Source organism: Cebus imitator, unplaced genomic scaffold, assembly GCF_001604975.1.
Source record: "Cebus imitator isolate Cc_AM_T3 unplaced genomic scaffold, Cebus_imitator-1.0 Scaffold25, whole genome shotgun sequence".
In the NCBI taxonomy this organism is placed as follows: Eukaryota; Metazoa; Chordata; class Mammalia; order Primates; family Cebidae; genus Cebus; species Cebus imitator.
This window is the reverse complement of record NW_016107340.1, coordinates 6,754,952-6,769,670: the sequence shown is the minus strand read 5'-3', so window position 1 is coordinate 6,769,670 and position 14,719 is coordinate 6,754,952. Positions and strand designations below refer to the sequence as shown.

The 14,719-nt window shown below is 39.5% G+C and overlaps 1 protein-coding gene across 4 annotated transcripts in view; it reads right to left on the bottom strand.

Moving 5' to 3' along the window:
• Nucleotides 1-8,217: 8,217 nt before the first annotated feature.
• MDM2 (MDM2 proto-oncogene) overlaps nt 8,218-14,719 on the bottom strand; it is a 53,138-nt gene continuing 46,636 nt past the window's right edge. For 2 of the 4 annotated variants that reach the window (XM_037736478.1, XM_017522938.2), the window contains 3 exons: nt 14,265-14,279; nt 13,372-13,449; nt 8,218-10,958 (listed from right to left, as the gene is read on the bottom strand). In XM_037736478.1, coding sequence (XP_037592406.1) covers nt 10,377-10,958; nt 13,372-13,449; nt 14,265-14,279 — 675 coding nt within the window. In that variant the 3' untranslated portion in view covers nt 8,218-10,376. Of the gene's footprint in view, nt 10,959-13,371; nt 13,450-14,123; nt 14,280-14,719 lie in introns of all 4 variants that reach the window. The other 2 variants (XM_037736477.1, XM_017522933.2) reach the window with 1 other exon arrangement.

Sequence of the window (14,719 nt, the reverse complement as noted above, 5' to 3'; positions counted from 1 at the left end):
TTGGGGAATTTGTGCTGTAGGGACTGATTTCCTTATTGCCTGTGACCTACTACTAATGTCCTCTTTTCTCTTTACACATACAGACTGTTGGGCGGGAACTGCTGTTCTATCTGATCGACCCCTTGTAAACAGTGATGGCAAAGACCCTGAAATCACAAATCTGATCAACAGTACCCGGATACACATCATGCTCTCTTGGAGTGCTCTCTCAGTGCTAAGAGTGTACCGTTGGCAAAGTGTAGTGCTTCACACCTGTAATCCCAGCACTTTGGGAGGCCGAGGGAAGTGGATCACCTGAGATCAGGAGTTCGAGACCAGCCTGGCCAACATGACAAAACTCTGTCTCTACTGAAAATACAAAAATCAGCCAGGCTTGGTGGTGCGTGCCTGTAGTCCCAGCTGCTCGGGAGTCTGAGGCAAAAGAATCACTTGGAACTGGGATGCCGAACCGGGAGGCAGAGGCTGCATTGAGCCAGGATTGCCCCACTGCACTCCAGCCTGGAGACAGAGCGAGACTCCGTCAAAAAGAAAAAAAAAATTAAAAAAATAAAAGTCGACCAGGCACGGTGGCTCACACCTGTAATCCCAGCACTTTGAAACGCTGAAGCAGGCAGATCACCTGAGGTCAGGAGTTCAAGACCAACTTGACCAACATGGTGAAACCCTGTCTCTACTAAAAATACAAAACTTAACTGGGCACAGTGGCGTGCACCTGTTGGGAGGCTAAGGCAGGAGAATCGCTTGATCCTGGGGCGGGCAGAGGCTGCAGTGAGCTGTGATCGCGCCACTTCACTGTAGCCTAGGCAAAAGAGCAAAACTCCATCTCCAAAGAGTCTACTGTTAGTGGACACCTTCAGTCTTCCCAACGTGATGCTTCCACCTTGTGGTTAAAAAATGCTTGACTTGGTTTTGTTTTTTTCCGCTGTTGTTGCCCAGGCTGGAGTGCAATGGCGCGATCTCAGCTGACCGCAACCTCCACCTCCCGGATTAAAATGATTCTCCTGCCTCAGCCTCCCGAGTAGCTGGGATTACAGGCATGTGCCACCACACCCAGCTAGTTTTGTAGTTTTAGTATTAGAGAGGGGGTTTCTCCATATTGGTGAGGCTGATCTGGAACTCCTGACCTCAGGTGATCCGCCCGCCTCGGCCTCCTAAAGGGCTGGGATTACAGGCATGAGCCATCACGCCCGGCCAAAAAATGCTTGACTTTGAATAGATTTGGTCTTCTCATAGGTCTCCTGTAAAATAAATAAATAAATGTGAGAAAAGGTGGAAAAGTTTTTTTTATAGGGAGCAATATTTTTCTTAAAAGCTTTTTCAGCGAAATCCTGTTAAAAAAAAAAAAAAAGGATTGTTACAATTCTGACAGCATATCAATTTTTAAGGACTACTGTTTTCTTAGAATGTTTCTCTTTTTTTGCCATTTACTGAACAGACAATAATTTGGGAGGGGGGATTTTAGAAAATCGTCATCAGGGCAGGCACAGTGGCTCAACACCTGTAATCACAGCACTCTAGGAGGCCAACGCCGGCCGATCACATGAGGTCAGGAGTTCGAGACCAGCCTGGACAACATGGTAAAACAAAAATTAACCGAAAAATCACAGGTACTTGGGAGACTGAAGCAGGAGAATCACTTGAACCCAGGAAGTGGAGGGTGCAGTGGGCCAAGATCACACCATTGCACTCTAGCCTGGGCTACAGAACAAGACTCTGTCTCAAAAAAAATCATAATCAGTAAGATTAATGTTTAATGAACATAGTGTTCTTTATTTTTTATTTTTTAGAGACAAGTCTCTCTCTGTCTGCCAAACAGAGTGTACTGGCACAATCATAGCTCATTGTAACATCGGATTCCTGGGCTGAAGAGATCCTCCCACCTCAGTCTCCCAAGTAGCTAGGACTGTGAGTGCAAGCCACCAGTTTTAGGATATAGAGTGTCATTATGTTGCCCAGGCTGATCTCAAACTTCTGGCCTCAAGTGATCTCCTTCCTTGGGCTCCCAAAGTGTTGAGATTACAGGCATGAGTCACTGAGTCTGGCCCAGGATGTTACTTTAAAATTGTCTTTTCTGGGTGTGGAGAAATACCAAATATAGGTGATGGAGAGATGAAGGCAGCAAACCACATTGCCATGTATGTACCTATGCAACAATCCTGCATGATCTGCACATTTACCCGAACCTAAAGTACAGTAAAAATAAAGTCTTTTCATCTTCTAAATCAACAAAAACTTCATAGTTGCTTTCATTGCCAATCAACATCCTTTACTGAATGCCTACTGTATACACAATGCATTTATTTCACAGTTGAAAGGAGATACAAAATGATGTTACAACTTGCTATGGGAAGAAGATACAAAGGAACACATTGGTATGAACAGAATACCTGAGTTGTGAGTGTATAAAAAGGGTTTAATTCACCAGATGCAGTGGCTCACACCTGTAATCCCTGCATATTGGGAGACCAAGGCAGGAGGATAGCTTGAGCCCAGGAGTTCAAGGCCAGCCTGGATAACATAGCAAGACCCTGTCTCTAAAAATACATACATACATACAATACAATACACACACACACACACACACACACACACACACACACACACACGTATTAGCCAGTTATGGTGGCAACAGGCCTGTGTTCCCAGCTAATCAGGCTGCAGTGAGCCATGTTTGTGCCACTGTACTACAGCCTGGGGGACAGAATGAGACCCAGTCTCAGAAAAAAAAAACAAAAAAACTGGGGGATGGGGGTAGGGGTTAAATCAAGGCTACGTAAGATGGATTAAGGGTGATTATGGCCAAGAATGAATGCAACAGAATATCAAACTGCCATTCATTACAAGTGCTTGCTACTTGCCAGACACCATCATAGGCTCTGTATATTTAACGTCTCTAGGGCTACTAGGCAAGTAAATACCAGATCTGTGACTTTGAACTTCCTACAATAAGCTTATGAACTTTGTTGAAGCAAAATGGTGTGAGAAGTGAAAAGCAAACACACATATCATAGTGTTCCAAAAGTCTAAAATAATCCAGTAGAACATCAGAGATAAAACCCAAAAAGCAAGATTCCTCTCCATATTTAAATAAGGGAAGCAACATGATGATATCTGTAAACTATAACTGAACCAAAAATGGGAAAACCAAACGTAGTAAAATCCATTTAGGGAGACATTACTGTGATCTTGAAGGAAGACCTACTTAATACAGGACGGTGGGCTGGGAAGGTGTGAACCAAAAATAGACACACTAAAATTTAACCCTGAAAAATAAATGAAATTCACCTAGAACATAATGGTAATGGAATAAATTTAAAAGGTAAAATTTTGGACCTGGCGTGGTGGCTCACGCCTGTAATCTCAGCACTTTGGGAAGCCAAGACGGGCAGACCACTTGACCCCAGGAGTTTGAGACCAGCCTGGTAAACATGATGAAACTGTCTCTACAAAAAATACAAAAATTGGCCGGGCACAGTGGCTCATGCCTGTAATCCCAGCACTTTGGGAAGCCACGGCAGGTGGATCACAAGGTCAGGAGTTCGACACCAGCCTGGCCAACATGGTGAAACCCTGTCTCTACTAAAAATACAAAAGAAGTTAGCCAGGTGTGGTGGTAGGCTCCTGTAATTTCAGCTACTCAGGAGGCTGAGGCAGAAGAATCACTTGAACATGGGAGGCAGAAGTTGCAGTGAGCCAAGATTGCGCCACTGCACTCCAGCCTGGGTGACAGAGCAGGACCCTGTCACAGGAAAAAAAAAAAAAGATAGCTGAGCATGGAGGCTTGTACCTGTGGTCCCCAGCCTCTTGGGAGGCTGAGGTGGGAGAACTGCTTAAGCCTAGGAGGTTGAGTCTGTAGTGAGTCGTGTTTGCAGCACTGTACTCCAGCCTGATTGACAGACCAAGACCCCATCTCAAAATAAAACAAACAAAAGTAAAATCCTGGAATTAGGAAAGATGCTATTTTGATAAATTGGCTTCAAGCTGTTGGCTGGACAACTAAGTTGTAGCGTTCTGAAGACAGCAGAGATGTGGGACTGTAGGATTGAAACAGATGAGAGGTAAATCCTATGGATTTTTTTTTAAGTCTTTAAATGAGAGCTTTAAAGGAAAGCAATAGGAATTCAATTATGTTTCAGTATCACTCCTTACCTAAAGACAATCAATTATGGTTTTTGTTCAAAATTCTATTACTCTAACAATATTTAAGTACAGCAATCATTTCAGATGCATTATGAGCAAGTTACTGAACACGCCGCCTCCCATCTGCTTGCTTTATGGCTCTTGTTTTATTTTCTGTTGCCTTTCATTTGTCAGTTCATTTTACAATTTGTTACTTCCGAACACCTTTCATGTGCTGGTACTTTCAGATATCTATCTCAAAGTATTATTTGTAAATGTCACAAAGTCCCTATTATATAAAACTGAAAGCTGGCTATATGATAGACAATATGATCACAAACTTTTAAACAATTTTTAAGCTGAAGAAATTTTTTTTGTAAATATCAAATCAAACTGTAATGCAGGATTCAACCATAAAGGTCAACTACAAACTTTTCACAATGCCATTAACAACTTCTGGTTACCATCATAAGCCGTAGAGCTACACACCAATTATCTTTAAAACCCTTAAATTAGCCCAGGCGCAGTGGCTCATGCCTGTAATCCCAGCACTTTGGAAGGCCAAGGAGGGCACATCACTTGAGGTCAGGAGTTTGAGACCAGCATGGCCAACAGGTGAAACCTCATCTATGCTAGAAAAACAAAAATTAGCCAGATGTGGTGATGGGATCCTGTAATCCCAGCTACTCGGGAGGCTGAGACAGGAGAATCACTTGAACCCAGGAAGCGGAGGTTGCAGTGAGCAAAGATCACGCCACTGCACTCTAGCCTGGGCCACCAAGACAGACTCCATCTCAATAAATAAATAAATAAAATCTTTATTAAGGATTTAAAAAATCTTAATTATATAACGGCAAAAGCTACCCGCCTCTGGCTTAGGGGCTCACAAGCTCCTACTTCAAAGCTAGCTTTCTGAGATGGAGGAGTCTCGCTCTGTCATCCAGACTGGAGTGCAGAGGCACAAATCTTGGTTCACTGCAACCTCTACCTCCCAGGTTCAAGCGATTCTCCTGCCTCAGCCTCCTGAATAGAGGGGACTACAGGCGTCTGCCACCACACCTGGCTAATTTTTTGTGTTTTTAGTAGAGACGGGTTTCACTGTGTTAGGCAGAATGATTTCAATCTCCTGACCTTGTGATCCCTCCACCTCGGCCTCCCAAAGTGCTAGGATTACAGGTGTGAGCCACCGCTTCCAGCCAAAGCCAGCTCTTGTTGTTTTTGGTATGGTTTTTGTTATTTTTGAGACAGTCTCACTCTGCCGCCCAAGCAGTGGTGTGATCTTGGCTCACTGCAACCCCACCTCCCTGGTTCAAGTGATTCTCCTGCCTCAGCCTGCTGAGTAGCTGGGATTACAGGTGCATGCCACCATGCCCGGCTAATTCTTATATTTTAAGTAGAGAAGCGGTTCCACCATGTTGGTCAGGCTGATCTCAAACTCCAGACCTCAGGTGATTTGCCCACCTCGGCCACCCAAAGTGCTAGAATTATGAGCCACTGCACCCAGCCAAAGCCAGCTTTCAAGACTCAGGTCTTAATGCTTTCATTTAGTAAATTCTTACTGAGCACTTACATTTGTGTATCACAATCAAGAGGTTCCCAGCTTTGTGGAACTTTCAAAGACAAGGCAGACAGGTAAACAGGCAATTATAATCTGGCTATTCATGCTGACAAGTGGCAGGGTGGCTAGCCCAAACTCCCCTCCCTGTCCCAGCTATATGCTATATAGACTATTCACGATCACTTAGGCCAGCCTGCCATGTGACCTAAGTGAAGACAGGGTGAACAAATCCTTTCTTACTCCTACTAACTTGGAACATCATTCTGTCAAGTTGCTCTCACTGGAGGCTCCCAGCTGCTTCAAGCTGTGCAGTTGATATTTGTATTTCTAAAGTGGGCAGGCATAGCCATTCCAGAAACATTCAGACTTGTGCCTTTCGTTACCCAAATATATGATATTCAAACAATTTCCATTTTAACTCATTAAAAAATTGTTTAAGATCAAATAATCACATTCTTAAAACACTCAATCACTTAATAAATCATTTATTTGTAAATCAATACATGTGTACTATACAGAACCTAAGAATTTAGATAATTTTAATAACCCATAAACATGTTGCAGATTTAAATTTTGTATAAATAGCACTCATTGCATACATATATCTTATGTGTACTTTGTTTATAATCACATTTATGCTACACTCCTCAGGAAAAAAAAAACAGGTAAGGCTTTGAGGAACTCCAAAGGTAAAGTACTAATCCCTTTGGCCATTGGTTTTATAAGTCAATGTGTGGGTGTGTTTCTTTTTAAGCAACAATGTAACAATGTACCATTAGTAAAACTGCTGTGCAAAATTATCCCTGCGGCCTATTCTAAGCTTACAGTTCAGTTGATTGTATTGTAAGTAAACATAAATCACATATGGGAGAAAAACACTAAACCAGATAGTTATTTTCACTATTTTGCTTAAGATTCATATTTAAATATAAATCAAGAAGTTAATCTACAGTTTGATACTTTTTACATTATAAATGTTTTATACAATTTTAAACTGATAAAATTTTAAACTGATACACAATTGTAAATATTTATGGCGCATGTACTGTTTCAGGTACAATGTGTATTGATCAAATCAGTGCAATTAGCACACCCAACAACTCAAACATTTATCATTTATTTGTAGCAAGAATATTCAATAATTATAGTCACCTTACTGTGCAATAGGACATCGGAACTTATTCCTCCTAATTAATCTCTGTACCCATTAAAAGTGGTTTTCTAGACCTGGTGCGGTGGCTCACACCTGTAATACCAGCACTTTGGGGGACCGAAACGGGTGGATGACGAGGTCAAGAAATTGAGACCATCCTGGCCAACAGAGTGAAACCCCATCTCTACTAAAATATAAAAATTAGCTGGGTGTGGTGGCACACATCTGTAGTCCCAGCTACTCAGGAGGCTGAGGCGGGAGAACTGCTTGAACCCGGGAGGCAGAGGTTGCAGTGAGCCGAGATCACGCCAATGCATTCTAGCCTGGAGTCTGGCAACATAGCAAGGCTGTGTCTCAAAAAAAAAATGAAAAAAATTACCTGGGTGTGATGGCACATGCTTGTAGTTCTAGTTATTCAGGAAGCTGAGGTGGGAGGATTGCTTAAAAAAAAAAAAAAAAAAAAAAAAAAAAGTGGTTTTATGTACAAATACTAGACAGATGTTCTACCCATACATTGTTCTCCAAAATTATTATGTGGCTTTTTAAAAGAAAATCACACAACAAATTTTAAAAGGCACTGAGATACATCTCCTTCTAGATCATTGCTAGACTTGAAATATAAAGCTTGTTCTACCAGGAATCACAAGTTAGAACTGAGTATTTGCCAAAGCAGAAATTATATAGCATCATTTCAGGCAAAGGTTATTCAGCTCTCCTTCCCAACTATCTGTCAGAACAGTTAAACCAGGTCAAAACAGTCCAGCAAACTAGGCTTCATCACATAAGGCCATTTTGTTCTAAAATGCTAATAAACCAAAACAAGAAATACTAAACTCAAAATATATTATTTGAGCTATTTTCATACAAACTGTTGGTTCCTTATAACCTCCCTTCTATAACAATAAAGGGCATTTTTACTGCTAAGAAAACTTTATGTCTATCACTAGCTATAAATTTTTAAATTTTGTCATTAGTTATTACATAAATGTTGCCTAGTATCACTAAACAAATGGCATAACCATTTTATGTCCACATTTCACTTCTGCATTTACAAACAGAATTTTCATGATTTACATAAACATATCAGTGAAGAGTTAACAATGAGATGCAATCTAATATCCCTATTATCTGATATTTTATAGATAGCAATGTAGGTGATTTTTAAATCACCTTTGAGTGACCTTATATAAAAAATAAATCAGGGTGGGTGCAGTGGCTCATGCCTGTAATCTCAGCACTTTGGGAGGCTGAGGCGGGCAGATCACGAGGTCAAGAGATCGAGACCATCCTGGCCAAGATGGTGAAACCCCATCTCTAATAAAATACAAAAAAAATTAGCTGGGCACAGTGACACACACCTGTAGTCCCAGCTGCTTGGGAGGCTGAGGCAGCAGAATCGTTTGAACTCAGAAGGCGGAAGTTGCAGTGAGCCGAGATCGCGCCACTGCACTCCAGACTGGCACCTGGCAACAGAGCAAGACTGTCTCAAAAAAATAATAATAATTTAGAGGTTTTAAGTCTCCAAGAGATTTTCAAATGCAAATATATTAGCAGTTACAGACAAGATTTTTAGGAAACCTCTTCCACATCTGCATCCTGTTGTAATGGTTGTATCATCTTTTCTTCCAGCTGCTTTCCTTTGCCTGCAAGGGTCAAGATGAGTTTTGTCCAATTTCTTTGATGTCCTGAACTTTCTGTATTCCTTTATTTTTCTTCAATTTGTTCCTTATAAATTTAGTCTGCAATTGTTTGATCTTTGCATCTGTCTTCGCTACCTCAGTAATTTTATTCTTCAGTTCTTGCTGGTATTTGACAGGTTCATTTCTATATTTTTCAAATTCAAATGAATTATCCACTGTAAGCTTGTTATTATCAGTTGCTCTACTGAATGTTTTAGTCCACCTAACCTTTCGAGAATTGCACTTCTAAAGTTTTTATGACATTTGGATTCACACAATCTGAACGCCGTGCGGTAGCTACAGATGAACACCATGATGTGAGCAGGGTAGACTGGCTCTAAAAGACACTAACACTTCTCAGTACACATGCTGAGCTCACATGGGCCTCCACTGACCAAACATGAGCTAGAGTCAAGAGGTATCTTGGAATTCCACATTCTGACCTTGTCATTCTTGAAGGAAAAGGATGCATCATTTCTGGATAATTCAGAAAAAACTTGCAATCTTTTCAGTTAGTTTTTAAATGAACAATTCTGTTCATCAAATTTCTGAATTGACCCTTCTGAATTCACGGGTTTCCGAAACTGGCCGTAAGCAAAAGTCTGAAGCCTGGGCTGGGCACCAAGTAACCCAGCCCAGGAAGGGACCTGAAGTGTCCTACAGTTGTTTTTCAACTTAGGAGAAACAACAGGTTCCACTAAATCCTGAAAAGATTTTTTGTGTGAAAAAGGGCTTGATATACTAGGTTACATTCCCAAGACAATGCCATATTTTACTCAGGAGGCTTTAAAAAGTTTTGTCTTATGGGTAAATGGTAGCTGTTTTCACTGGTAGCATCATTACCCCCATCCCTCACTTCAGTTGTTTATACAAAAGAGGCTGGAGAATAAGAAGTACATTTTTACAGCCGGGTGGGGTAGCTTACGCCTATAATCCTACCTGGCGCTTCCAGAGACCAAGATAGGAGGATCCCTCGAGTCCAGGAGCTCAAGACCAGCCTAGACAACATAAGGAGACCCTGTCTCCATTGCAAAAACAAGAACTCTTAAAGAAAAAAAAAAAGTAACACATTTTTATTTACATAGCACCAAATATAAGAGCCAATTTTTTTTTAACCTAGAAAAAATATTTTGGAGAGAGAAACTAAAGATCAGAAGGTCTAAGAATACCTAAAATTTGGGGCCAGTTACGGTGCCTTACACCTATAATCCCAGCATTTTGGGAGACTGAGGCAGGTGGATCACTTGAGTTTAGGAGTTAAAGGCCATGCTGTCAACATGGTGAAATCCTGTCTCTACTAAAACCACAAAAAAATCAGGTGGTGTTGTGGCTCGTGCCTGTAATCCTAACTGGTCTGGAAGCTGAGGCAGGAGACTGCTTGAACTGAGAAGGTGGAGACTGTAAGACTGTGCCACTGCACTCCAGCCTGCGCAACCGAGTGAGACTCTGTCTCAAAAAAAAGAAAAATGAAAAAACAAAAAACTAAATGTTTCCACCAATTTCCCTTTACATGAAAGGTACTAAATAAGTTACATCACAATGCCATATATATATATATATATTTTAAAAAATAGATAATTCTCATTTAAGACAGAGTAGAAATTATTTAAAATTTGGGGTTGTGGTAAAGAATCAGCTATTCAATTCAAATTATGTTAAAACCCAAATATTAAATAGACACAGAATGAAATTTTCTTCAAAGTAAGTATTTACTATTTCACTACCAAAGTAGGTAAATTATACTAAAAAGAAGAAATCCACATGGATTGAGGCAATTTCTCCCTTTGATATACGTAAATAAATTTCATGCTGTCTGAATCCTTAGGGTTAATTAGTTAGAAATATAATTCTCTTATACACAGGGCAACTAGGGGAAATAAGTTAGCACAATCATTTGAATTGGTTGTCTACATACTGGGCAGGGCTTATTCCTTTTCTTTAGCTTCTTTGCACATGTAAAGCAGGCCATAAGATGTCCTGTTTTGCCATGGACAATGCAACCATTTTTAGGTCGACCTTGACAAATCACACAAGGTTCAATGGCATTAAGGGGCAAACTAGATTCCATACTTTCTTCTTTGTCTTGCGTTTCTTCCCTTTCAGACTCTTTCGCATCTTCTTGGCTGCTATAAATAATGCTACTAGAAGTTGACGGCTGAGAATAGTCCTCACTTTCTTGTGATTGTGAGGCTTGTGTAATTTTATCATCATTTTCCTCAACACACGACTCTTTGGAATCATTCGCTGTAATTTTTTTACAATCAGGAACATCAAAGCCCTCTTCAGCTTGTGTTGAGTTTTCCAGTTTGGCTTTCTCAGAGATTTCCCCTTTATCTTTATCTTTCCCTTTATCTTCAGGAAGCCAATTCTCACGAAGGGCCCAACATCTGTTACAATGTGACGGAAGTGGGGGATTCATTTCATTGCATGAAGTGCATTTCCAATAGTCCTTCAATGAAATAAGACACGCAGTCAGTTTCTGTAACCCTTTAAATACTAGTCACAGGAATTCTAGCAACTTTGCTATGTCTAAGGTAAAATATACCACACAGCTCAATATTCAGTGTTTCATATAATACAGTCACCATGTACAGCATTAAGACTATAGTTAGTAATATATTTGTATACTGGATATTTACTAAGAGAGTAGATTTTTTATATTTTTACCAAACACACAAGGTAACTATACAAGATAATTACATTAATTTGCTTGACTATAGTGATCATTTCACTATTAACATGTGTGTCAAAACGTCACGTTATATGTCTCAATTACACACAAAACAGATTTTTAAAAGTCAATATGTAACAGTCTCTCCTAGAAAACATGCATACCCATTTTTTTCACCCATACCAACCTGAAAAATTCTAAACTAAAAATGTATTCACTGTGATATTAATCATGTACCTATAAAGTTATCTGTTTCAGGATACAATTACAGTTGTTTCCTTTAGTTGATGCAAGTATATGGGATCTTTCACTCTGTAATGCAGCCTATCTTCACTCCCTTAAAGGCTCAACCCTTGACACTATTCTAGAGTCGATCCTATCAATCTGGATGAAACCTGCCTTCTAGAGAAAGACTTCCTAATCCACCAGTGACTGGAACTACCTTAGACGTGCTCTAAAACCATGGCTCAACTGAGTATTCCCTAACTCCAACCACAACAGAAATGCTAAAACATTTTCACAGCGAGTATTGCCGCTAAAACCTATCATCCTTGGTCACTAACCATAACGTATGCCCTTTACTTGTCTAGCCTTTCCTGTGTTCTCATCTCTGTAACTGCTCAATGCTTCTTTCTTTTCTCAAAGCTTTATCATGCAAACCTTTCCACCATGCAATTTGGATAACAAACTCTCCCACATCCCCAGCTTTTTTACATAACCTATTCTTCCCTTAACTGAAGCATGGTTCTTGCCTGAGGACATTTTTACAAGTGAAAACCTCATAAGTTATGCCTCACAAATGACATAAGAGAGGAGCAATAAAGACAGAGACTATTTATTCTTCAACATTGGTTTTTACAAGTTATAGAAGGGGGTTTTCACAGCTCATAAAACCAAATGAAAAGGTCTTGCAATATGGGAGTAAAAGGGCATCAAAAAGTCTAATATATTGCAAGATCAATATCTAAAATAATTTTAGTGGGTCTTAAAATAGATAATAAAAAGTCTAAAATATTTTACACAACTTGACATCAAATGATTCAACTAGTTATTCAAATTATTTTCTACTACAATAAAAATTTTGGAAACATATTTTCATCTTTTTTGCATTTGGATAATTAATAACTGTTTATAACTAAAAAAATGTATTTCCTATTCAACTATAACAAAGGCAATATTAAGAACAAAATGGCAAAACCTACCACATTCTATAATAAAAATCAATAATAAAAATGTTTACATTTGGCTGGGTGTGGTGGCTTATGCCTATAATTCTGGCACTTTGGGAGACTAAAGCGGGTGGATCACTGGAGCCCAGGAGTTCGAGACCATCCTGGGCAACATGGTGACATCTCTATAACAAATACAAATTAGCTGGGTGTGGTGGCATGCACCTATACTCCCACCTACTCGGGAGGTTGAGGTGGGAGATCACTTGAGCCTGGAAGGTGGAGGCTGCAGTAAGCCGTGATCACATCACTGCACTCCAGCCTAGATGACAGAGCAGGACCCTATTTCAATTTTAAAAAAACTTTACATTTGACAAGATTGGCAAAATGTTGGTAAGTGTTATTGGGTGATGAGTATACTGAAGATAATTGAAATTTTCCAAAATAACAGCAAAAAGTACCAATTCAGCTGGGTGCAGTGGCTCATGCCTATAATCCCACATTTTAGGAGGCCAAGGTGGGTGGATCGCTCTCAAGTGATCTCTCAGAGTGATCTGCCCACTCTCAATTCTCAGCCAGGATGAGACCAGTCTGGCCAACATGGTGAAACCTGGTCTCTACTAAAAATACAAAAATTAGTGGGGCGTGATGGTGCACACCTATAATCCCAGCTACTTTGGAGAATGAGGCACAAGAATCGCTTGAACCTGGGAGGTGGAAGCTGCAGTACATCGAGATTGCACCACTACACTCCAGCCTGGGAGACAAAGTAAGACCCTGTTTCAAAAAAACAAAACAAACAAACAAACAAACAAAAACAAAGTTCAAATTCCACCATCTAAAAATAAAAATTATAGCTATAAGTTTCATCACAACAAATGAAAGCAAAATGCTTTAATCAGACTTTATATTTTAACTTTATAAAAATCAGCTCATTTCGGAAAGTAGGATAGACATAATTTTCCTCATCTAGACCTTAATGTAATTTTTTGATTTCTTAAAAAAAGTAGATATATACTTACAGCTAAGGAAATTTCAGGATCTTCTTCAAATGAATCTGTATCACTCTCCCCTGCCTGATACACAGTAACTCGATATACCTAATAAAACAAATTCGTCAGCATCAATTCATCACCCTTTTTCCTTCTACCGGAAGACTTCCTAGTAATAAGTCCTAAATACCATGCACTACAATATATGAGAAAGTCTAAGATGAAATACAGTCAGTATAAAGGGGGAAAAAATGGAGGAGAGAGAAATCATCACCCACAATGGGAAAAGTCAATACAAAGGATGTTTAGGATGAATAAAACAAAACATTCAGCTCAGTGGTTTAATTTTATAAATAAATAATATGGAGATATTAAACAACAGGAAAATGGCTAGAAATGCTGAAGGCAGCCACTTCTGGGAAACAGATCACTGAGGGTACTATTTGACTTTAACTGTATGCATGTTTTACTTTTACAAAAAGCAAGCTAATATTACAACAGTAATTGAATTAAATATTTTTAAAAGTGATGAGATGGTTATAATAAGCATGTTCATTGAGGCCTACTGACTTCTTGGCATTACTAGCAACATAAGAATATAAATCAAGTTATGAACAACTATGAAATCCTCAAGTCCACAAACTAATACATTAGTCTGAACAAATCAAGAGGCTAGGATTTCAAGTGAAATCTGAATATATTATGATTTCATTCTCAAAGTCAATGAGCATAGAAAATATTTAATAATTTTCCAACATAATTAGAGGGGGGGAAAATACTACCTCATCATCTTCATCTGAGAGTTCTTGTGCTTCTTCACTAAGGCTATAATCTTCTGAGTCGAGAGATTCAACTTCAAATTCTACACTAAACTGATCTGAAACTGAATCCTGATCCAACCAATCACTTGAATGTTCACTTACACCAGCATCCAGATCCTAAAATAAGAAAAAAATATGTAACTTAATAAACATCACCTCTTGGCCTCTGTAAGTTTCCTAACTCATCCCTCTGACTCTATTTCCTCCTCAGATGCATCCTGCACACCGACACTAGATTAAGGTTTCAAGGTTATTTCTACATTATTTTCCCTGTGCAAAACTCCACTGCAAAAAGGGAAAAAAACCAAAGCCTCTTGGCACTGAAGGTACAGACAGTGTGACTATATTAACATCATCATCTGTCTTCAACTAGACATCTCTCCTCCCTTACTAAATATGGACAAGCCCACCAGATCTAGATGCTTCCTCAACTAATCTTGGCATTTCAACTTCCACACCTTCCCCCTCACTAGAATAATTTCACACTTTCAAAATCCTATTCCTTTTTCCTTGACTGGGCCTTTGTCAATATCATAACTGAAAAGGCTCTTCCATTT